A 22,977-nucleotide genomic window follows, 5' to 3' on the forward strand; every position below is an offset into this window, starting at 1 on the left:
TCATCACTGTGCGACGGCGAGAGGGGGGAGAGGAACGGAGCTGCCATGTGTGATGGGGCGGAGTGCGGGGATGGGTCGGGGTGCGGGGATGGAACGGGGCGGAGACGGCAGCGAGTCGGTAACGGCACCAAACCGAGACCGTGCGTGAAGTGCGGACAGGGACGGGCCGTTGTCGTTATACGGATAGGGGATGCGTTCTGTCGGTGAGGGAAACGGGATGTGGGGTGTTATGGGGCATCTCGGTGTTATGGGGTATCGGGGCTCTGTGTTATGGGGTATCAGGGCTTGGTGTTATGGGGCATTGGGTTCCTTGTTACGGGGCATCAGGGCTCCTTGTTATGGGGTATTAGGGCTGTTTCTTATGGGGCATTGGGCTCTGTGTTATGGGGCATCAGGACTCGGTGTTATGGGGTATCAGGGCTCCGTGTTATGGGCTTGGAGACATCAGTTATCAGCACACGGAGACATTGCGGCTCTGGGATGCAGGGATATGGGGCTGTAAGGCTGGAGATGGCAGATCTGGGGACATTATGGCTTGGGGACATCAGTGCATAGAGAGAAGAGCCAGTGGGGATGGGACATGGGGACGCTGGGTCTCAGGGCCATCAATCCAGGGCTGCTCAGTGCTGTGTGTCCCTGCAGTGCCTGTTTCCATGAGTACTTTGTGCACAAGTTCCGTGCTATGCTGGGCAAGAACCGCGTCATCTTCCCAGGAGAGAAGGTACAGGGGACACGTGGGGTGGGGGGGGATGTGTTGGGGGCATTGCATTGCATTGCATTGCATTGCATTGCATTGCATTGAGGCTGCTGACTGGCCCTGCAGGTGCTGCTGGCGCTGTCGGGTGGGATGGGCTCCAGTGCGATGCTGAGACAGGTCCAAGAGGTGAGTGTAGGGGGTTGGGGGGCTGTGGGGCACAGCTCAGCCCGCTGACCTCATTGCTGTGCCAGGGGCTGAGCCGGGAGGCGGCCAAGAGGCTGCGCTTTGTGCCTGGCGTCATCTACATCGATGGTAAGACATCAATATCCCTGTGACCTGTCCCCATCCCTCCTTCCCATTCCTGCTGTGGGGCTGTGATACTCTGGGGTGTCCCCCCCTGCTCCAGCTGTTGCTGCTGTGCCCACAGAGGGAGCAGTGTGCGGCCAGAGCCTGGAGCAACGGGAGCAAACCCTGAGCCGCATTGAGGCCCTGCTGCAGGAAACCGGCTTCCCCTACTACCTGGCCTCCCTGGAGCAGGTGGGGACGGGATGGGGCTGGGGAGCACAATGTGGGGAGCACAACGTGTCTGCCTGCACGCAGCTCCCTGTGTGTCCACAGGCCTTGGAGCTGCCTGGCTCAATCCTGCGGCGGGGCCCTGGTGGGGGCAGTGAACCAGGCCCTTCTTACAAGTCGGCTGTAGATGGATTCATCCAGCAGCGGCGGCAGGAGGAGGCTGGTGGGGATGGTGGCAGCTTGGCCGCAGGACTCAGCACCCAGCATGGTCCCATAGGGGACTCCCATACCTGCCTGCCTGCGGCTGCCCGCACCGAGGAGCTGCTGCGACTCTTTGACTCAGCAGAGACACTGACGGCAAAGGAGGAGCTGCTGCAGATGCTGAGGTGAGGGACTCCTGCCCTATAAGCACATGGCACGGCCCCGTGGGTCTGAGCCGGTGTCGCTGTGTCCCCAGGAGCCACCTCGTCCTGCACACTGCCCGCACACAGGGCTACACCAAGGTGATGACGGGTGAGAGCTGCACCCGCGTGGCCGTCAAGCTGCTCACCAACCTGGCCCTGGGGCGCGGTGCCTTCCTCGCTATGGACACAGTGAGTGCCATCATCCCTGCATGGGACTGGGACGGGACACAGACACTGCTCTGTGCCTGGGGTTGTCCCCATGTTGGTGGCAGTTCCTCAGCAGATTCCTGCTCACCTACAGGGCTTTGTGGACAGCCGGCACGGTGACGTGATAGTGGTGCGTCCTATGCGGGACTATATGGCCAAGGAGATTGCGTTCTACAACCACTTCTTTGGCGTCCCCACAGTCATCACACCACCCCTCCAAGCCAAGGTAGGGCTGCCCCTGCCCCCCCAAATTCCAGCCAGACTGAGCTTTGGGCCCCTCCATCCTGATAGGATCCTGCCCATCTCTGCTCCCCTGCAGCGCCGGGAGAAGACCAGCATCCACCGCCTGATGGAGAACTTCCTGCTGGGGTTGCAGGTGGATTTTCCCTCCACCATCAGCACCGTGTATCGGTATAGCACCTTACAGCACCTCAGGGCTGGGTGGTTGGGGGCAGGCAGTGGGGTGCTCCTGCTCATGTCCTCTTCACATCTTCAGGACAGGTGAGAAGCTGAGCCTGGCTCCAGCTGAAGCAAACAGCGAACAGCAGCGCTGCCTGCTCTGCCTCTGCGCCCTGGACATCGCTGGGGGTGAGTAGCAACGGGGACACACTGAGGTGACAGTGTGTGCCAAGGGTGTGACTGTCCCCTGGTTCTTGCAGAGGAGGAGCTGGCCTTAGAGCCCACGCTGGTGAAAGACACAGAGAACGGGTGAGCATTAGGATGCCCCTCCGGCATGGGGGTCACAAAGACACCAGAGACACCAGCAGAGACATTGTCGCTGCTCCATCCTTTCTCCTCTCGCAGGGCTGAGAGCAGAGCTGCCTTCATCCCACTGCTGTGCTACAGCTGCCGCCTCACTTTCAAGGAAATGGTGAGGATTTGGGGTGGCTCCCCAGGAACTGGGGCCAGGGCTCGGTGTCCCCAATGTCCCCTCTCTTGCAGGGTCCCCCAGCCACGCTGCCAACCTACGTGCGCACTGAAGCTGAGCGCAGGAGCTGCAGGTAGGGGACAAGCTGGGGAGGTCCCTTCCCTGCGGTATGAGGGCAGTGCAGCCAGCTGCAGGTAGGTCTGTCCCCCACAGGGCTCTGATGAAGGAGCAGATCCAGGAATTCCTGCTGGAGGATGATGATGAGGAGGAGCCTGGTGGGAGCTGACGGCACAGGGCACAGCTGTGGGGCACGGAGCCCTGTCATTGTGGGGCAGGAAGGTCCCATAAGGGTGAGGGAATCTGGGATCACTGAATGGTGATACCTGGCATTCAGACAGCTGCTTTCACACCGGATTTAAATGATCCAATACCAGCAGGGGGTCAAGGAGACCCCCCCCTCCAAGTGCCCATCCAGGGGGTGCTGATACCCACATCCCCACTCCCACCCCAGTGCTGGGAAGGCTGGGGTGGCCTCAGCTTTGTTTTATTAGATATCTGTATAAATAAACCATTTGAATTAAAAAAAAAGAGTCACAAGTGTCTACAGTCCGGCTGGGGATGCCAGCCGCCCCAGTGGGGGGGCCACAGCACCGTGCCCCCCCTATTCTGGGGCTATTGGGGTATTGCTTTAGAGTTCAACTTGGTTGTGGAGGGGGGCTGAAGGGTGCAGGGGGATGTTGGCTCCTGCCCACCCTCCAGCAGCCAGAGGGATGAGGTGTCAACTCCTGACACCTCCCACAGCTGGCCAGCCCCCCCCACCCAGAGAAGGCACAACATGGTCTCTGCCGGTCGGACGGCTTCAAAGCAAGGTGAGGATGAGCTCCTCCTCCTAAAAGCACCGTCCTGTGCCCCCCAGCAGGACACAACCCCACAGGGCTGCTTAAGGCATTGGCGGTGATGTCCCCTTGTGAGGGGCTGGAGTCCCTTCCCCTTACTCCTTCTCCCTCGTCCACTTGATCATGGTCTCGGGTGAGCGGTAGAGGAAGATGAGCTTGGCGTAGAGCTCCTCCTCCAGCTCCAGCTCTCCCGTCTCCCGCACCAAGAAGATGTCCTGGCACAACTTCAGGATGCGATCCACGCAGGGCAGCTCCTCAAACATGATGGAGTGTGAGATCTCGCTGAAGAAGCCTCGCACAAACTTCCCTATCACCAGCACGATGGAGACGTACAGCCCCATGATCCTGCAAGGGGATGGGATGAAACCACCTTCCCTCTCTCCTCGCCACCCTCAGCTCCCCACCCTGTCTCCCTACGTACCCATAGCCAGCCAAAAAGCCCAGGCTGGGGGGGCTGACTTTGTCATTGAAGATGACCATGGGCAGGATGTTGCCATCACGTGCTGGAGCATCCTTCAGCCGCACCACCCACCACTCCAGGAAGCTGTCACTGCCCTGCCCCGAGCCTGAGCGCTCCCGTTTCAGCTGCACCTCGACATCCAGGTAGCTGTCCTCTCCATCTGTGGGGTGGACAGAGAGGGGTCAGGGCACGGCACGATGGGCAAGACCCCCATCACGTACACAACAGACAATAGGACCCACCTGGCAGCAGCTGCTTGACCGGGTTGGCTTCAGGGCCATTGGGCGCCCGGATGTATTTGGGGAAGAGTTTGGGCACTTGCCTGCAAGAAAGCAGAATGAAGCACCATCCCTGGGGGTGTCCCCTTTCCTTGAGCCCCCCCAGAGACACTCACACAGGGGCATCACGGGTGCCCTGCAGCAGCTGGGCCAGCTCCATGCGCTCGGGTGCTCCGGGCTGCAGGTCAGTAGTGTGCTTGTCGAAGGTGTGCTCCACCGTGCCGCCCTTCCCCAGGTCCCTGCAGGCACCAAGGTTTGCTGGGGGGCACAGATAGGGCTGTCCCCTCCCCAATAACTCCACTGTTACCTCTGGAAGGTCCAGGTAAGGCGCAGCGTGATGTCAGAGGAACCATTCTGCAGCTCTCGCCGCATCTGCTCGCGGCTGGGAGGGCTGATGCTCCACAGTGAGCCCGAGCTGCCCTCAATGCGCGCCGTGACGATGTCCTCATAGCCGTACAGCGTGATGAACTGCATGGCCACCTGGGGATGGAATGGGGCACACAGATTAGCACCTCTTGGGGCACCCATTGGGGGCAGAGGAAGGGGACTGCAGGGCTTTGGGGCTACCGGCTGCCTCTCGAATTCATTGGTCAGTGCTTCGTAGTCCTGCGGTGTGAAGGGCTGGATGGATTGCTGCTGGGCACTCATGGTGAACAGTGGCTGCAGGGATACGGAGCAGTCAGTGCATGATCCTGTTGCCCGATGCAAAGCTTGCCCCCCATCCTCACCTCGTACCCCCCCAGCTTGAGGGTGACGGTGACATCGATGGGGTGGTTGACGACGCCCACCACCGAGCGCACCAACGACATGAAGAGCAGTGGGAACCAGATGATGGCCACCAGGAAGAGGATGATGAGGCCACCCATGCCGTACTTGACGATCTTCTTCTTCTTCTGCCCTTTGGGCTGCGGGTATTTCTGCAGAGAGACAGCACGGGCTGCCTGGTAGGACCCATCTGGAGCCACCTGAATGGCAGTGGGTTCAATGTGGCCGTACCTTCTCCGTCTCACGGCTGCACTTGATGATGAAGATGTTGGCGTAGATGTCTTCCACACACATCCAGTTGGACAATGACAGCGTGGTGTCGGTCCAGACCCAATCCATGACGGCACGCAGCTCCACCAGGAAGGGCACGAGGCGGAACCTAGGGGGCATGGGGAGATGGGGCCGCTACAGCTCCATCCACCCAAGTGGAACAACCTGTCCCTGTGCCACCCGCTGCCCCGTACCCTTGGAAGAGGAAGAGGTTGAGGTGGTTGTATTTCTTGGTGAGGAAGTTGCCCAGGATGCGGGTTGGGTAGCCACAGCGGATCTGGTAGGCTGACAGTGAGAAGTAGATGCACTTGACAAAGTACCACAGCTGGGCCACTGTGTTGAGGCTGAACAACCTGTGGGAGGGATGTGTCACTCCTCAGGCTGTCCAAGCCCCCATCTTGGGCATCCCATAAAGGAAGCACCCTGTGGGCCACCCAAGGACCATATCTGAGGACATCTTTAGGGGTTGCTCAATGGGGACTGGTACCTTTCAGTGACAGCTGGCAGGATGAAGAACATCCAGAGATGGATGCTGAAGACCAGGATGACCTGGAAGATGAGCTTGCCCAGTACAGTCTTACGGAGGTAGAGTGCGCGGTCGATCACCATGGTGGTGAACTGGATGAGCAGCATGACCAGGAAGGCCTCTGGAACTTGGTCATCCGACAGCGAGGAGGTGATGTCGGCGGCTGCCGAGTGTTTCTGGGGATACCAAAGAGGTGAGGACACAGCCCTGCCTGACCTCACACTGGGATCCCACCATCTGGCACCCTGCAGAGCCCCCAGCTCACCCCAAAGGCCCAGAAACCGAAGATTATGATGATGAAATCAACCACATCAGCCAGGAACATGAAGGCATAGACGTCGGTGGCTGCCCGGTACTGGCTGTGCAGGATGTCATGGAAGAACCCACGCACGGGCTGGTACATGTTCTGTGCCCTGGAGGGGACAGGGACGGGTGACAGGTGACCAGAGGGCTGCAGGCTGCCATCCCCACCCCAACCTACACCAAAGGGCACTCACATGGTGAGGAAGAAGAGCTTGACCCGGAGACCAAACGCCTTCAGCTTCTTCTGAGAGTGGCTCTGTTTTGCCTCCTCCTCTTCCTCCTCTTCCTCTCCCTCCTCCTCCTCCTCCCCATCATCTGTGAGTGACAAAGCAGTATGGGTGGCCACCTGGCTCCCTGCAAGACCACATCTGACCCAATTCCAGGTACTCACCTTCCTCCAGCATTGCTGCTGGCTCCTTGCCCCGCCGCCTCTTCCTCCTGAAGCGGAGATGTGTTGCTCCATCCCCACTCCCCTCCTTCTGCCCTTGGGCATCGCCCTTCAGCTCTGACCCCACAGCTGCACCCAGAGCTCCCGGCTCTGCTGCCACCGCTGGGGACCCTGCTTCCTCCTGCCGCTCCTCCTCCTCCTCCTCCTCCTCTGTCTGCTCAACCTCTGGCTTCTTCTTGGCCAATGGATCCTCCTCGTGGTCCCACAGCCCATAGCACTGGGAAGGACAAGGGTCATGGGGGCACAATGGGGCTCTGGCCACCACCAGCCCTCACCCATGAAGCACACTTGGGGCTCACCAGCAGCAGCGAGCGGTGGAAGAAGAGTGCCAGGAGCTGGATGAGGTCATATTTGACATAGCGGTCGGTCTTTTCCAGCCCCAGGATGCGGGGTGGGAAGAAAGGCTTGCCCTCATTCCGCACCAGCATGGCATAGCCGTTCCAAGGGAAGAAACCAAACTGGAATAGGTATTTCACTACCACCATCACCTGCAGGGATATGGGGGTCAGTAGGTGGCAACCAGAGCTGGGCGTCATCGTGTCACTGCCCCCTGCACGGCCACCTCCTGCACACCTCAGTATAGACAATGGCGGTCATCCAGAAACGTTTGCTTGGTCGAGGGACAGACAGCATGGCCCAGAGGAAGACAAGGATGGGCAGGAAGAGGGAGATGACGGAGGCGGTCACCATGTTGTTGAGGATGATGATGAAGTAGCAGAGCAGCTCGGAGTGGGCAGCCACGCAGTGGTAGATGGCCAGCAGCAGCTTCAGAAAGCGGTTGTGGGACTGGTAGAACTTCTCTGACTCCTCCAGCTCGACAAAATACAGCCTCCTGTGGGGTATAAGGGCTGAGCCTACACCCCAGTCCCACTGCATCCCCATCACCACCACTGCCCTCATCATCTCCATCCCCGTCTCCATCACCCCCCATCCCCATACTCTACCTGCTCACCAGCAGCTCGCTGGCTGTCCGGCTCCGGTTTTGAGGCAGTGCCAGGAGCTCCCGAGACCCTGCCACGTCCTCCCGTGACCCCCAACTTGCCACCTGCTCCTGGCTGCCTCTCTGCAGAGGCCACTCTGCTGCGGGGGGCTCAGCCCTTTGTTCACACTCAGCTCCATTGCGCCCACTGTGGACAGCACGGGGACAGGTGAGCACCCTCCTCGGCAGCCCCCACAGTGGGCAGGTGGGCACCCCAGGGGGGTATCTATGCACCTGCCTGGAAGTGATGCCATTCTGTGGCTCCTCTTGGGGCTCCTCGGGTGGCAGCAGGTAGAGCTCATCCAGCACCCCACGGTGCACATCTTCACCCTATGGCACGTATAGGGTCAGCACCACCACAATGCTGCAGTCCCAGTGCCACCATCTCCCCCCACCAGGGTCCCACCTTGGCCAGGCGCTGTGTCAGGACGTATCTCTCGAGCTGCAGCACTGTGGACATGTCGGTGTGCTCCTGCGTGCAGGCGTCCAGCCACTGGGTGAGGCCATCCACCATGGCCTGGCACAGCACCCATAGGAAGCGCAGGGTGTTCAGCGCCCGCTGCAGCACGTTGCCCCGCTCTGCTGGATGAGGAGAGAGGGGCTCGTGGCTCTGCACACACTCAGGGCACCCCCTGCCATGGCTGGTGAGGTCCTGCTGCCCACCTACCAGATCCTTCCTCCTCCTCCTCCTCCTCCTCCTGGCCTTCAGCCTCTTCTGGCTCCTGTAGTGCCTCCTCCTCCCTCGCCCTGCTGTCCCCTGCAAGGCAGGCAGCAAGTCATGCCCTCCTCATGATAGGACAAGATATCACTTCTGAACCCTCTCTGTGGCTTTTCTGCCCACCATTAAGACTGCCTTCCCTCTTAAAAACTCAACGATGGACACAGCTCACACCCAGCCCTGCATTTGCCATCAGAGAATACACACACACACTGAGAACCGCCCCCCCCCCCATGAAGATGATGCTCCATTATAGGACCCCAACTGCAAACAGCAGGACAGGACCACTTCTCCCTCACACACACACTCCAGGCAGCCCCAGCCCCATTTTGGGGACTCATAGCCCCATTTTGGGATAAGCCAGACCCACCTGCAGCGAGCTCATCACCCAGCTGCTCCTGCTGCTCACACTCCTGCTGCCTCAGTGCTGTCCTGGTGTTGGTCATCCAGGCCTGGTAGGCGAGCTGCAATGGGGAGGAGGCTGTCAGCACCCAGCAGTGCAGCTGGTGCTACCCAGCTCCCACCAGGCTCACCTGAAAGGCGCTCTGCCTGCCCGGCCGTGGCTCCTCAGGCACTGCTGCCTCCTCCTCTTCCTCACTGTCGGACTCAAAGAGGAAGTATTCCCCGGAATGCAGCACTGTCGGGATGACAGAGGGTGTCACAGCTGTGTGACACAGGGTGACACAGCACGGCTGGTGCCCAAGCCATCCCCATTGCCATCTCCCTTGTGCTCAGTGCCAAGGATACCCACAGGGACCCCATTGGAGACCTCAGTACCAAGTAGTTTGGGGTCCCCAGTGAGGCATCCCTCCAACACTGACTCCTGCGGATACCCAGACTGCACACCCCGTTAGTGCACACAAGCAGAGAACGCCCCGGTTAATGCCAAGAGCGGGGATAGGAGGCATGCGGGGCGTCACCTCGCCAAAAGCACCGTCACCGTCGCTCCCCTCGGTGGCACCGCGTGCCGCCCGCGCCCCATGCGGGGCAATACCTGCGGCGTGGTCTAACCATGGCCGCCACCACCGCTCCCTCTGCCGGGCAGGGTCCGCCGGGCTGCTGGGCGCTGTGGAACGGCAGTGGGGGCTGAGCGTGGCCGCAATGGGGGCAACCCACCCCACTGCAGGGCATGGGGATGTTCTGGGGTGTGTGGGGACTGGGGTGGTGGGGGCTTTTGACCACTGTGCCCTCTGCTGGGCTGCACCGGTCCTTGCACAGTAAGGGGTGGGGATGGTGGGGGTAAGAGCTGGTGATGGGTTGAGGCCACCACTCCGGTGCCAAAAGGGGGCTGGAGGGGCTGGGGACCCCCCCACCGGCTCTCACCTGCCCTGGCCCCATCCTGCCCCTCACCACTGGGCAGCCGCTCCTGGTGGTACTTCTCCTGCTTGGCACGGATCCGCTCCATCCTGTGGGATGCAGCACGGGATGCTCCGGGGCTCCCCAAACCCCCAGTACTCCATCACCATGCTGGGAACCCTGCACCCCCCCCACCCCCCGGGCACTCCCTACACCTCGGGGTGCCCCAACAGCTCTAAGGGGTTTGGGAGGTGCCCCAAACATCCCTCCCCCCCCCCTCAAAACCCACTCACTGCCGTTTGAGCTGAGCCAGTGACTTCTTCTCAGCCTGCCGGTGGGAGCGCATGCTCTTCATGAGGCTGGCTCTGAACAGCGCGACACCCCTGCAGCAATGGGGACAATGGGTGGTGGGTACCCTCACCCAGCACCCTCAGGGACCTCGCAGACACCCCCTGCCCCACCTGGAAGCCTGCAGGGCAGAAGCTTGGAGGTCCAGCATGACGTGTAAGAAGTAGTAGCTGAGGAAGACGCGGCGCTGGAGCAGGAGGAAGAAGAAGCAGATGCTGTCCCAGATGATGCCAGCCTCCTCCACCGGCAGCGAGCAGTCCTGGTCCTTGCCCATCTCCTTGGCTGGCAGACAGAGGGGTGGAGGTACATGTGAAGCAGCACCCCAAATGCCCCCCTGTCAGCCCCAGCCCACCCTGTGCCGGTGCTCACGGTCGTAGTAGCCCTTGACGGTGCAGACCAGGCTGAAGAGTTGGATCACCCAGCAGAAGTTGCTCTGCATCTGCTGCACGAAGACGCAGGAGAGGAGCTGCGAGCAGAATGCAAGGTTGGTATCTCTGCACCCACCTGGATGACCTGAGGAGCAGCCCCGGGAACGGTGCCCTCACCGACAGCATGTTCTTGGAGATGATGACAGTGATGTTGTAGAGGATGAGGCAGTCCCAGAGCACGAGGCGTGCCCGTGCTGGCTTGCGCAGCATGGCAGTGCCGAAGAGCAGGAGGTAGAAGCAGGCAAGCAGGTAACCAAGGCCGAAGAGGCTGATGCGGGTGGCCCCGGTGATGAAGACCACCACCAGGACAAACCAGAAGAGGTAGCGGAAGACCACCACCTTCGCCATGTCCAAGTAGGACCTGCAGAATGGGGTGCTCAGAGCGGGGTCCTCATCCCCCTCCCAGCTCCTGCACTCAGCTCCATCTGGGGTTGGGGTGCAGCAAAGTGCTACATCCCCACAACCAAGCCAGCAGGTTCCTATCTAGGGGTCCCAGTGCCCCTCTGTGCTCATCTTGGGGTACAAAGTGCTTGTCCCAGTAAATGGGTATCCCAACGCTCAGTGGGTTCCTGCACCATCACTGCATCTCCCCAAAAGATCCCACCATACCCTCAGGTCACTCCTGACCCAGTTGTGGGGGTAACACTTGGATCTCCCTAGCCCTATGCTGCTGCAACCCCATCCTGTGGGACTCCATCCCAGTCCCCATCCTTGTCGACCACATCCCAGCGCATCCCACTGCCTTCAGATGCCACCCCTCTCTCCATGCCCCCCCCAGCCGTGGGCACCCACCGGCAGTGGATGAAGTTTGGTGTGGGGTTGTGTGGTTCTCGCTCCAGGTCTGGCCGGTCCGCGTTGTCGCCCGCAGCCCGCAGCCATTCCTCGGTGCGCTCGGCCACAAACACCCTCCACTGCTGCGCCGCACACAGCAGCAGCACGAAGTCATCTGCAGGCACGTGGCTCAGCCCGTGGTGGGGGGCTTCATGGAAGCCCCCTCAGGCCCACCCTCCTCCTGCCCATCCCAGCGGGCACTCACTGATGAGGTTGGTGGATTTGGGGGCCACGAAGAAATCAGGCAGGTAGAGCCACTTGATGAGCGCCGAGTTCATGGGGAGGGTCCGGCTCCAGCGCCACGGGTAATCTGGGCAGGGGGAACAGCTGCACGCTGCATCTTGGCCCCCCAACACCCCCCAGCCCATTCCCCATGCCCCTTACCTATGCAGAGAGCAGGTGGCATGCCAACACACAGCAGGTACTGGTAGAGGAGGAAGATCACGAGGAAGAGGCAATACTTGGGCCACAGGCGCGCGATGGCTGCCCGCCGGCGCCGCGTCAGGATGACGACCAGCCAGCAGCCGTGCAGGATCACCATGAAGTTCATCCGCTGCCCGATCACGTTCACCGTCATCAGGAAGCAGATCTGGATTTGGGGCGGTTCAGGAGCTCAGTTCCACACATACCATGGCACCCCACATTGCCCTGGAGCCCCCGCTGCCCACCTCCAAGCCAAATTTGTAGTAGAAGTAGTTGATGAAGTACTTGGCACAGGTGACCAGGCCGTGGTCCAGCTGCTCACGGGACACGTCCTCGAAGATGGTCTCAGTGATGGGGACCACCAGCTGGTGCTGCTTACGGTAATACTCCTGGCGCCGATACACCACCGCCTCCAGCACCAGCAGCAGCAGCACCAGGAGGTGGTTCTGGGGGGAGCAAGGGGTGCTCAGTCTCACTGTGCACAAGGGTACAGAGCATCCCACTCCATTCCTGCCCTCACCCCCTGCCCACCTGGATGTAGCCCAGGTTGGGGAAGCCCTTGCGGATGCCAAACCAGTTGGCGGGGTCCACAGGGCCGCGGTACAGCGTGGAGTTGCCCATCTCCTCTGGGCTCAGGTTGGTGCTGTTGAGCAGGGGCTGCCGGAGGACACAACGTCAGCACCCACAGCCATTGAACCCCACCGCCATCCCCATTCCTGCCCCGGCACCTGGGTGCAGTTGCTGGAGTACTCGCTGGGGTCGACGATCTTGAGCTGGTAGAGCATCTTGCAGACGATGATGATGCAGGTCCAGACAGTGGAGAGGCACGAGGCCATGTGGCGGAAGCGGCAGTAAGGCATGGCAAAAGCCCACAGCAGCACCAGCAAGAAGTTCATCAGTGATACCTGGGGGCAACGACAGCGTCAGCACCGTGGGATGCCCTCTGGGACCCCCAGCCCCTGTGCCGTACCTCCTGCAGAGCCACCCAGACAGTGTAAAGGGCCACCAGCTTGAGGATGTGCAGCTCCAGCAGGCGCCCCACAAAGACCTGCCCGCGGGTCAGCGTGTCCGAGAAGGTCCAGCCCAGCACGATGAGGCGCTCCAGCACCAGCCCCCACTTGCTGGGTGCTGTGAGGACACAGACCATCATGATCCACCCCTGCACTCTCCCATGCTGAGGACACCTCGACACATCTCTGTAACCTTCCATCCCTTTCTGGGCCTGAAGGACACCCCAGTCCATCCCTACATCCTCCCCTTCCAGGTTTGGAGGACACTCTGATTCAACCCTGTATTCTCCTGGCCCCTTCTTGGCTTGGAGGACACTCCAATCCATCACCGTACCCTCCAGACTTCAAAGAACACCCCAACCTATCCTATATCCTCCTGGCTCCTCCACAACTCAGGAGACAACTCAATCCATCCCTGTACACTCCAAGGCACAAAGGACACCCCAATTCATCCCTTATTGATTCCTCATCTTGGAGGACATCCCATCCCATCCATCCCCAACCCCAAGGACACCCCACCCCTGGCAGTACCCTGCGAGGCAGTGTCAGATTCTCCCCCTTCGGTCCTGGCACTCTCAGCAACGGCTGCATCCCTCAGCAGCCGGCTGCCATGCAGCTCTTCGGGCCGGGGGATGTGGCAGGGCTGCGGCTCAGCAGCAGGGATGTGCTCCACGTCAGTGATGTGCATGAAGGGGCGGTGGAAGTAATGAAGCTGAAGGATACAGGCCAGCAGAAAGAAGCCCGGGATGAGGGTGCTGGAGAAGAGCTCGGAGACGCTGAACTGCTCCAGACCCAGGTCACCCAACCTGGAAGGGAAGGGATATTGTGCTCAGCACGGGGCCACCTCCATCCCCTTTGCCAAGCATGGGAGTCCTCAGCAAGGCAAACCTTCCATGCCTCAGTTTCCCTGTGTGCAAAGCATCTGCTGGCCATGCCCTGGTGCCACTGCACCGGTAAGGACACCACAGTGGGATGGGGACACCATGGTGGGATGGGGACACCACGGTGGGATGGGGACACTCACTGCTCGTTGGTGAGACCCGTCAGGTTCCTCCAGTACATGGGGAAGTCCTCAAACTGGAAGGTGTAGACGGCGATGAGCACCAGCATGGTGTAGGCCACCACCAGCCACCAGAAGCCCTTCAGCACTTTACGCCATAGGGTGTAGTACACCTAAAAGGACAGGGACATCAGTTTGGTGCCACTGGGTGCACACGCCATATGGGGCCAGCACCTCCATCCCCTGTACCTGGAAGAGGGTGAGGCAGAGGAGGAAGAGGAACATGTAGACAATCTTGTAGACCACGAGGCGCCCGGCGAAGCTGACCACGATGAACATACCAGCGCACACACAGATCCAATACTTGGCATAGAAATCCCGCACCAGAGCTCCCAGTGCCTTCAGCACATCCCGTTGTCGGCCGGGTTCTGTAAGGCATGGCACTGCTGGCACCATGGGTCGCATGGGGACAGCCCCCAGCATCACCAAGGGATCCTCACCTGTATCTGAAACTGTCACCTCCAGCAGCGGGGTGGCCGGGCACCTCCTCGTTAGCAGCTTCTCCTTAACGAACTGCCTCACCAGCAGCCAGAAGGTGAGGGTGAGCAGGAGCTGCAGGGACAGGCGGTGAGCAGAGCTGGTGGGCACCATGGGGACGGGGATAGGGGTGGATGCTGGTGGGGCACCATGGGGATGGTGATAGGGTACCTTGGCCCCCAGGTCCAGGCAGGGGTACTTGGGGCGCACCAGCCCCAGCTGCTCCAGGCTCATGAGGCCAACACGAGTGGGAAGCTCGGGGCCCAGGTCCATGCCCCAGACATACTGCAGGCTGCAGAGAGCAATGCCATAGAGCAGCAGGAAGGGTGAGCAGAGCATGGCGAAATGGTGCCGGCTGCGCACGATCCAGATGAGGCAGGACCAGAGCAGCAGCACGAAGGTCAGCCAGCTGTGGTAGGTGATGCTCCACACCTGTGGGACAGAAAAGCTCAGCTGCTCCCCTTTTTCAGGCTTGGAGAAAAATTCCTGGGGGTTGCAATGGGGTGCTGCCCTTACCATCATGGCAATGAGGGCGCAGACGTAGCTCTGGTTCATGATGACGTGCCACAGTGCCTGCAGGGGCAGCCGCTCTGCCGGACGGTCCCTGCCTGGCCAGGGGAGCAGGAGCTGTGAGCCTCTGTCCCACTGCAGGGCAGGGATGGGGCAGCACTGGGGCCAGGCTTACCCGGTGGTGTGGCATCACCCATGATGTGGACGGTGCAGTTCTCTGTGTTTCGCTTTCCAGTGCTGGAGGTCAGCATGGGCTGGAAGGAGGAAGGGGTAGAGAGGGCTGAGCATCCACTGACACCCCCACAGCACCAGGGTGCCACATCCCCAACTCACCTTGGTGTCTTCAGCCACGCCATCGCTGTCCTTGGGCCAGCTCTCCAGCTCCACCAGATCCCGTGCAGGGGGCTGTGCTGGCACTGCTGCTCTCTGCAAGAGCAAGGAGCCAGCTGCAACCTGGGGAAGTCCCATCCCCGAGCACAGCACCCCCTCCATCACATACCCTGGGCCATTGTGGAGCATGCAACCCCACAGCCCCTCACCCTGCTGTCCAGGCGGCGCAGCTTCAGCAGCGTGGCCACAGTGTAGTAGAGCAGCAGCAGGATGCCAGGATTGGCATAGACGGGCCAGGGGTGGTCGGTATTGAGCTGTAGGGCGTTGGGTCGGGAACAGTTGCTGTACAGGACGATGTCCTTGAAGCCAAACACCCTGTGAAGGGGGGGGACATATGGATGGCATTAACCCTCTGGGACCAGCGACGTCCCCATCCCCACAGCATTGGGCTGTGAGCAGGATGGGAGCCAAGCAGGAGCTGTGCTGGCTGCAAACTATCCCTGGGGACGTGGGGGGTACACACGGAGGGGGACACCCACGGCACCACTTACCGTGCCCAGATGGTGGGCGGAGGGAAGACCCCCTGCACAAAGGGTGCTTGGTAGGCATAGAGGCACAGGAGGTGGGCAGCAGCATAGAGGCCGACGAGGATGCAGAGGGCATCGAAGGCAGCATGGCTGGAGGGGAGGTGACATGCCCACCAAGTGCACAGCCCCACGAACAGCAGGTAGTAGACGCTGGAGGAGGCGGAGGGCAGGGTGATCCCTGCAGAGCAGCGCCCCGTGGGCGGTCAGTCACCCACATCCCCCAACCAGAGATCCCCTACATTCACCCCATTCACATCCCCCTCCCCAGCCCCGGACCCACCAGCCAAGGCCAGCAGCAGGATGGCCAACCCCTTCCCGGCCGCCCACAGCACCCAGTGTGCCGTCACCCGCAGCCTGGCGCTGAGCGGTGCGTCCCCTCCAGCCGTGCCACCGCGCCGCTCCACGTCCTGCTCTTCCCCCTGCAGCAGGCAGGAAGCACAGCAGTGAGCCCCCCTCATCCATAGACTCCCCCCATGGGCTCCCCAGGTCTCCGCTGCCGGCCGTGCCTCAGTTTCCCCTCTGCACGTGGCCCAGCCTTGCACCTGGCCGTGTTTATCTCCCGGCTGCTTGGAAAGCGCCTCTGAAACACGGCTGTTTTTCTTGGCAGCAGCAGCCGGGTTCCCAGCACTGAGCTTTTTTCCAGCCTGCCTCCCGTGCTCACTGCAAAGGCATCCACGCTGCCAGCGCTCCGGTTACAGCACGGCCTGCACGGGGCTGCGGGATGCACCCGAAATGGGGCTGGGACATGGAGGTGCCATCAGCACGGAGCTGCACGGGTGATGCTGGTGCCACCAGCATGGGGTTGGCATGGCATTGCATGGCACTGCACTGCACTGCATGGCTCCCAGCTGGCTCCATCCCCAGCCATGGGCAGCCCGCGCTCTGCCGTCCCACATCAAGCAGCTCTATGGGGTTGGGCTGTTTGTGGGATCCCTATGGAAACACGGGAGCAAACACGGGCACTCCTCTGCGGCTGAGTCACCCCGGGGAGGGGGAGATAATGGGGGGACCCAATCCATCGCTGACCAACAGCGCTTCCCATGTGCAGCCCCAACACAGATCCCAGCCTGGGTCCCCAGGCACCAGGGTGTCCCCATAGGGACAAGCAGGGACAGACAGGGGCCGTGCAGGAGGAGTGCTGCTGGTGGCACTGGTGGCACCTCACCTGCTCAGGGGGCTCCGTTCTGCGGGTGGCAGCGCTGCCCTTGGGGACAAGGCGGTGGCACAGACACAGGCAGAGGGATGAGACCAGCAGGATGCCAACATCAGGGGCCACCAAGCGCACTGAGTTGGGGAGGTCACCCAAGTCCAGCCTGCAGGCAGAGAAAGAGTGGGGTTGGGGGGGGTTCTCCACCACCAGCAACCACAACCAATGTTAAGGGAGCCGTACCTGGTGACCCCGATGTGCCGGGCGAGGACCTCCCAGCTGCTGCCTGTGGGGAAGCATGGAGGTGTCAGGGTGGCACTGAGCTCACAACAGCCCCATAGCACATGTTAAGGGGGGTCCTGCACACAAATGCCACCAGCTTGGGGACCCTGGGGAACCAGGCGGGGGGTTACTCACAGCTGGGCCCCAGCAACTGGTCCAGGGCAGGCAGCGTGTACAGGCATATCTGGAAAACGAAGTGGGCGAGGAGGAAGAGGAGGCTGGTCCCCAACAGAGCTTTGAGGAGGCGGCCGGCGTGACCTGCAAGAGATGGGCACCCATCGCCCCGAGCAGCCCCCGGGGGTGCCAGCATCCCCACTCTGAGCTCCTGGCAAGGGGACACTGGTGCCGTGCCAATGCTGCCAGGCCCTCACACCCCTCTGTCCCCCCCCCAGGAGCTCCCTTTCTGCCACTGGGAAACTGAGGCACAGGGCACTGCGGGACCCCAAGACCATGCTCCCTTCTCCATTCACCCACAGTCACCATTCCCAGTCCCATCCCATCCCACCTGCAGCAATGCCCCCAACCCTTCACTTCCCTGGCTGAAGGGGGCACAGCCTGGGCACCCGCCCGGGCACAAGGCCACACACACCAGGAGCGGTCCTGAGGTTTCTGGTTAATAGGGCCGAGGCTCAAAATTGGCCACCTCGCAGCAGGAGGACTATTAATAGTTGCACCAGACTATAATTAACCAAACGAGGCTGCCACGTGGAGCCGCCCGGCCCTGGGGAAACCACAAAGGAGGAGCAGGTACCTGCAGGAGGGACAGTGTGCAGCCCCTAAAAATAGCCCCAAACCCACTGATGGACCCTGAGCACGGGATGCAACGCCCTCACCTGAGATATCAGCCGGTCCTGGGAACCACGGCAGCAGCAGCAGGTACAGCAGGTACACCAGGGAGAGGACGTTGAAGCGGAACAGGCAAGCTGAGGGCACAGGGTGGGCAGGGTTGGGGGCACTGGGGCTGCACTGTGTTATCCACACCCCATAGGGACCCCATTACTGGGATGCTCGATGAGAACACCCCGACTGGGTCACTGCAAACCAGTGCAGACCCCAGGACAGCCCAAGGAAGGGTCTGCTCCCTTCCAAACCACAAGGACCAGAACCCCCAGTGCCGGGCAGGGTGCTGGGGTGGGCCGGGCGCCAGGGGACGTGCTGCAAACCCGGCACGGCCCTTCCTGTGTTTACGAGGTTTTAATGGGATGCAGCATCCTGCAGCAGCGCTGTGAGCCTCCCCACGGACCCCAACGCGGGGATACCGAGGAATCCCCACCTGCCCCGTGTCTGGGGAGCCCCCGAGTGGGGTTGGGGGCCGCTCGCATCCCCACGATCTTTGGGGACACCGCCGCCTCCCAGCGGTGACCCCATCCCGCGTCACCTCCCCGCACGCCCAGCGTTGCTCAGTGCGTTTCGGCAAAGCCATGATCTCATGGAACAACTATTCCTCTCCTCGCCGCCAGCCACGAGCAGCCGGGCCGGCAGGGAGCGGAGCACGGCGAGGGGCAGCCAGAACCAGCGCTGCTCTGCGGACAGACCCTGGGGGTCCATGGGGATAAAGCTGGGGGGGGAGAGGGTCACCCCAATGGTGGACAGAAGGGGGATGGGGAGATTGGGGTCAGAAGGGAGTTGTGCCACAGGGACAACTTGCCACAGCGTGGTTCAGCTGCTTCCTGCCACCAAGGGTTGGGGACATCACTCGTGGGGCATCACGAGGGATGGGAAGGAGGTGCCATAGCAGCAGCATCCCGCCTCGCTCAGCGTGACCAGCACCGGAGGGGGGGGGGCAAAGCCACGGGATGGGGCTCCCACCACCGTCCTGCACCGGCACAGCAGGTCGGTTCCCCTCCGTGCTGACAGCGGGGAAACGCAGCACGGAGACGGTGGGGGGGAGAAAAACCAGTTTGGCAGCGCCGGGAGCGCAGAGCGTGCCAAAGGCGAACTGCCCCGCGGCACCGGGACGGCCGCTCCCCACCGAGCTGCCTCCGCTGCTCCCAGCCGGCAGGGTGGGTGTTTGGGTGGGGGGGTGGCACCCACCGCCCCCTCTGCGTGCCAGCAGCACCCACCGCCCACCAGGTTTTGTTGCTGTGAGGTAAGAGCTGCTCTTTGCTGGGTGCCTCCCTGCTGCGCGTCCCGGCGGTCGGTAGCGCTTGAACTGAGCGCTGTGATGGTGGAGCCCGGAGGACAAAACGCAGCTGCTCCCGATTGCCGGCCTGCAGCCCCCCCCCCCGGTGGTGGACCCATCCCAGGACCCCCCTGCAGGGTGGGGGTCGTACAAAGGGCCGCAGCAGCGCCTCGTTTGCAGCAGGGAGAGCACAACAGCAGCACTGGGGAGATGGGAGGCAGATGGAATTGGAGCCGTATCCAGCTGGAGGGTGAAGGTGGCTCCAAGACCCCAGTGGTGCTGGGACCCCGACCCCCTGCCCAGCACCCCATTGGCAGTGCTGGCTGCACGCAGCCCCACTGGTTGGCATTGGAGCTGCTCCTTGCTCTCTGCAGGACAAGGAACGACCCCCGCAGCCCCTCAGCAGCGCTGAGAAGCAGCCACGGGCACGTTCCCACTCCCAGCCCCATCTCTGCTTTCCGGGAAGAAGCAGCAGCCCCACCATATCCTGTTTGTGTGGAAAATCCATCCTGGTGCCGCCAGAGCGGGGCAGGGGCCATCCCGCTCCCCATAGGGATGCTATACCCGGAGCGCAGCCTGGGTAAACCCACAGCCGACAGGGTTGGGATGGGGAAAGCCTCGCCGGGGGAGCGGTGCTCAATGTCAGCCCATCGCCGAAGGATGGGGACGGCCCCGGTGTCCCCCCCAGCACCGACAGCGACCGCTGGGAACAAACCGCACGGTCGTCCCGCCCCGAGTCCTTATCTGCGCTGCGCATGGGAGGAAGAGGGAGCAGAGAGGTTAAACGGGCAGCGCGGCCCCAAGCACCAACCCTGCCCCAAAGCAGCGCGATGCGGCGGCCACTAAAGGGATGGAGCCAACCCAGAGCCTTAAAGCTCAACACCGGGACGTCCGCGCTGCTGAACCGGCACCTCCGTCCCCAGCAGCCGCAGGGGGCACCCCAGATGCTCAGGGCATCCCCACAGCTACATAACGGGGGTGAAACCCCACCGCGCCCCGACACCCCCCGCAAACCCACGCGTGACACCAACACACCCCGAGGGACGGAGCATCGCCCACCGCAGCCCTGCACAGCCCATCCCCCAGGGCCGCCCTTGGGAGGAAACGGACTTATTGCTCTTGGAGACGTTTGACGGAGGTTTTTTTAAGGGCTTTTTTTTTCTTTCCCTCCTCTTATTTCCCCTCATTTAAAAAAAGCACCTGACCGCAGGAGGCAGCTGGACGCAGCCCACGCCGGGCACCGCGCCTGCAGCGCTCCCCGGGACCCCCACACCCCGCTCTTGGGAGGGGGTGGGAGGGGGGGGAAGAAGCGCTTGTCTCCACCCCCCTCCGACTCAGAACCTCCCCTCACTTTGGGGGGCGCATCCTTAGGGAAGCGCTGCCCGAGGGCTTAAGGGATGCGCAGTCTGGGGGGGGCTGAATGCGGCGTAGCCAGGCACATCTACCCCCATAGCGGGTGGGAATCCGGCCCTACGGAGCTGTACCCCTATGGGGCCACGGCCAGAGGGGGGCTGCCCCACACCGCGCCGCAGGGTCCGGCCACCGCCCGCACCGGGCTGGCTGGGAGCCGCCTGCTCACATCCTGCGGACGTCGAGGAAGAGCTTAATTGCAGGGGAAGGAAGGTTGAGGGGCTCCCACCCGCCCCGTGCCTCAGTTTCCCCCCCGTGCAGGGAGCCCGGCTGCACAACGAGCACCCGCTGAGTCACCCGCACCTCTATTTTAACCTCATATCCCGGGACGGCGCTGCCAAGCGGGGCCCCAAAAGTCATCGGGAGGAGGAGGGGAAGGGGAGAACGCCGTGTCGGAGCGGCAGCACCGCGGATCCCAACGCTAAAAGGCACCGGGGTGCGGGAGACACGCGTGACCGCACGGGATGAGCCCGGCCTTGTGCAAGCCGAACCCGGCCACCACCTTCCCGTCCCGGTTTGCAGGCAGGGTTATAATTAACCTCCTCACATCCTGCGCGATGCACTGAGTCACTCCTCGCACACAGCAAAACTGCAGAAAGAAGCTTTTCAGCCGGCACCGACTTCCTCCGCCAGCACAGCGGGGACGGGCAGCGCTGCGCTCCGCCAGGGGGTGGCACAGCCCGGGGGGGGGGGGGGGGGGTCCCCGCACAAGGAGCCCGTTGAACCACGCGTGTTGACGGAGCCCCACGGAGCCAGGAAGGATTTTCCTTTCGGACGGTCCCGCAGTTCCAAAGGCCGATTCTTGTCCCGCTCGAGGGGATTTTCCAGGCTGGGGTCCAAGCGCTCCCCGCTGTGGGTGGTGCGCGGAGCGGCCGCCCCAATGCAGCGCACCGGGCTCCGGTCGGACCCCGGGACGTGGGACGGGGCGGCCGCCGGTGCCAGCGCTGCCCGCAGCCCCTGAACTCCGACTGCGGCTCCCGGTAGGGAAAAGTTCCGTGCCCCCCCCCCCCAATAACCCCCGTCACCGCGTCCCGGCTCCGTGAACAGCACCGGGAGGGGGGGGGAAACGAGGGGCTCACCCCCACAGCCCAACACCCCCAATGAGGGATTAACCCTGAGCCCCTCCGGTAGGGAATAACGCGCGACACGTGCACCCACCGGCGAGCAGGGCGAGCGGCAGCAGCAGCCAGTAGAGCCCCGCACACAGCACCCGCCGCTCCATGCTTCATACGGGACGGGCCATACCGAGCCGGGCCGGGCCGTTCCCGTTCCGCCCCGTAGGGCCGGACCCGGAGCGCTGCGAGGGAACGTTCTTCCCCCCGCCCCAACGCTGCTTTTATACGCGGCACCGCCCGGCCCCCTCGGCCCGGCCCCGCCTTGCGCCGCCCGCGGGCGTTGCGGCCATCGGTGTCGTGAGTTGGACGGGCTCAGCCCTAACGAGCGGCACCGGGAAAGAGGCGAGAAATAAAACAAACAACCAAATAAACGGTAAATCAAAGGTCGGGAGCTTCCTCTGTTTGCTCTGCGTTAAAATAATAAGCAAAAAAGGCTTCAGAGTTAATTGAGGCTGAGCACGTCGGGATGGGACATTGACAGGAGCTGCTGGAGATGAGGTGGGAGCACAGAGCGCTGCCCATAGAGCTAAAGGAGTCCGACCCTACAACCCGGCATAGGGCAGCGCTGGAAGCGGCCGCTGCTCCCACCCCGTAGCAGGAAGCATCAGCCCGTGACATTCCCCGCATTCTTTGGCTTCTCCGTTTGTTCTCCTCACTCACTCTGTGACCTGGCAGCTCCGCATCCCATCCTTGTACCGCAGCCCCCGGCTCACACCTGGGTCACGTCCGGGCATCCCCGCCCCGATGCTCGGAGCTGCCCCCATCGCGATGCGATGCGGATCCGTGAGGGTCCGGGCTCAGAGCCCCGCACACAGCGGGGTCAGGAAGGGCGATAAACGCCGCATCCCAGCACGGATCCGGGCCAGGAGGCTGCGGGAATAAATGGGCACCGGGAACGGCCCCCCAGAGCCCAGCTCACACATCCGAGCTCCGGCTTTCAGAGTCACGGGGCCGGGCTCCTTCCAAGCCAACGTGCTGCACCCGCATCCGGGCAGCGCCATTAATGCGGGTGGGCACCGTGCGGGTGGGCACCCCGCCCCACGCGATGCTTTAGGAGCACGGCACGGACACTGCAGCACGTCCCTCGTGCTCTGACCGGCTGCAGGGAAAGAGAACGGGCTGAAATCTCTCCTGCCCCGACCCCAAACGGCGGTGGTAACACAGTACAGCCCTCGCTGCAAGCCCGGCCCCACTCAGGTTAGAAACAACCCCCACGTGCAAACAAAAAAGAGCGCGGCGCCTTTAAGAGCCCCGTGGCGCCAATTCCGC

General features: G+C 62.3%; 2 protein-coding genes across 3 annotated transcripts; one reads left to right on the plus strand and one right to left on the minus strand.

The window, feature by feature from the left end:
• Positions 1-7: 7 nt before the first annotated feature.
• Positions 8-3,259, plus strand: CTU2 (cytosolic thiouridylase subunit 2). 2 transcript variants are annotated; one of them, XM_015874346.2, is made up of 14 exons: positions 8-47; positions 643-721; positions 824-883; positions 949-1,009; positions 1,125-1,234; positions 1,316-1,596; positions 1,668-1,803; positions 1,916-2,047; positions 2,141-2,232; positions 2,318-2,409; positions 2,481-2,529; positions 2,626-2,692; positions 2,764-2,822; positions 2,903-3,259. In XM_015874346.2, the coding sequence occupies exons 2-14, from the start codon at positions 683-685 to the stop codon at positions 2,973-2,975; spliced, it is 1,251 nt and encodes a 416-aa protein (XP_015729832.1). In that variant the 5' UTR covers positions 8-47; positions 643-682; the 3' UTR covers positions 2,976-3,259. The 2 variants fall into 2 exon arrangements, with proteins under 2 accessions (XP_015729832.1, XP_015729833.1); XM_015874347.2 differs by lacking the exon at positions 8-47 and adding an exon at positions 61-203.
• PIEZO1 (piezo type mechanosensitive ion channel component 1) lies at positions 3,218-21,914 on the minus strand. Its single transcript, XM_015874351.2, has 50 exons — positions 21,752-21,914; positions 17,895-17,984; positions 17,197-17,319; positions 17,023-17,065; positions 16,798-16,945; positions 15,913-16,051; positions 15,597-15,810; positions 15,255-15,420; positions 15,049-15,141; positions 14,891-14,969; positions 14,722-14,813; positions 14,377-14,637; positions 14,169-14,280; positions 13,918-14,096; positions 13,693-13,841; positions 13,200-13,474; positions 12,629-12,786; positions 12,387-12,563; positions 12,190-12,315; positions 11,904-12,104; positions 11,620-11,824; positions 11,441-11,545; positions 11,197-11,350; positions 10,522-10,765; positions 10,346-10,442; positions 10,090-10,258; positions 9,922-10,011; positions 9,656-9,738; positions 9,327-9,398; positions 8,866-8,969; positions 8,703-8,796; positions 8,282-8,371; positions 8,021-8,196; positions 7,853-7,944; positions 7,580-7,762; positions 7,209-7,467; positions 6,935-7,123; positions 6,579-6,852; positions 6,382-6,502; positions 6,150-6,297; positions 5,846-6,060; positions 5,553-5,711; positions 5,320-5,467; positions 5,052-5,240; positions 4,891-4,983; positions 4,631-4,803; positions 4,440-4,562; positions 4,288-4,367; positions 4,007-4,205; positions 3,218-3,930 (listed from the first exon to the last, which is right to left on the minus strand). The coding sequence occupies exons 1-50, from the start codon at positions 21,813-21,815 to the stop codon at positions 3,681-3,683; spliced, it is 7,467 nt and encodes a 2,488-aa protein (XP_015729837.1). The 5' UTR covers positions 21,816-21,914; the 3' UTR covers positions 3,218-3,680.
• Between the last annotated feature and the right edge of the window lie 1,063 nt (positions 21,915-22,977).

The sequence above is a fragment of the Coturnix japonica genome, chromosome 11 (genome assembly GCF_001577835.2).
Source record: "Coturnix japonica isolate 7356 chromosome 11, Coturnix japonica 2.1, whole genome shotgun sequence".
Classification (NCBI taxonomy): Eukaryota; Metazoa; Chordata; class Aves; order Galliformes; family Phasianidae; genus Coturnix; species Coturnix japonica.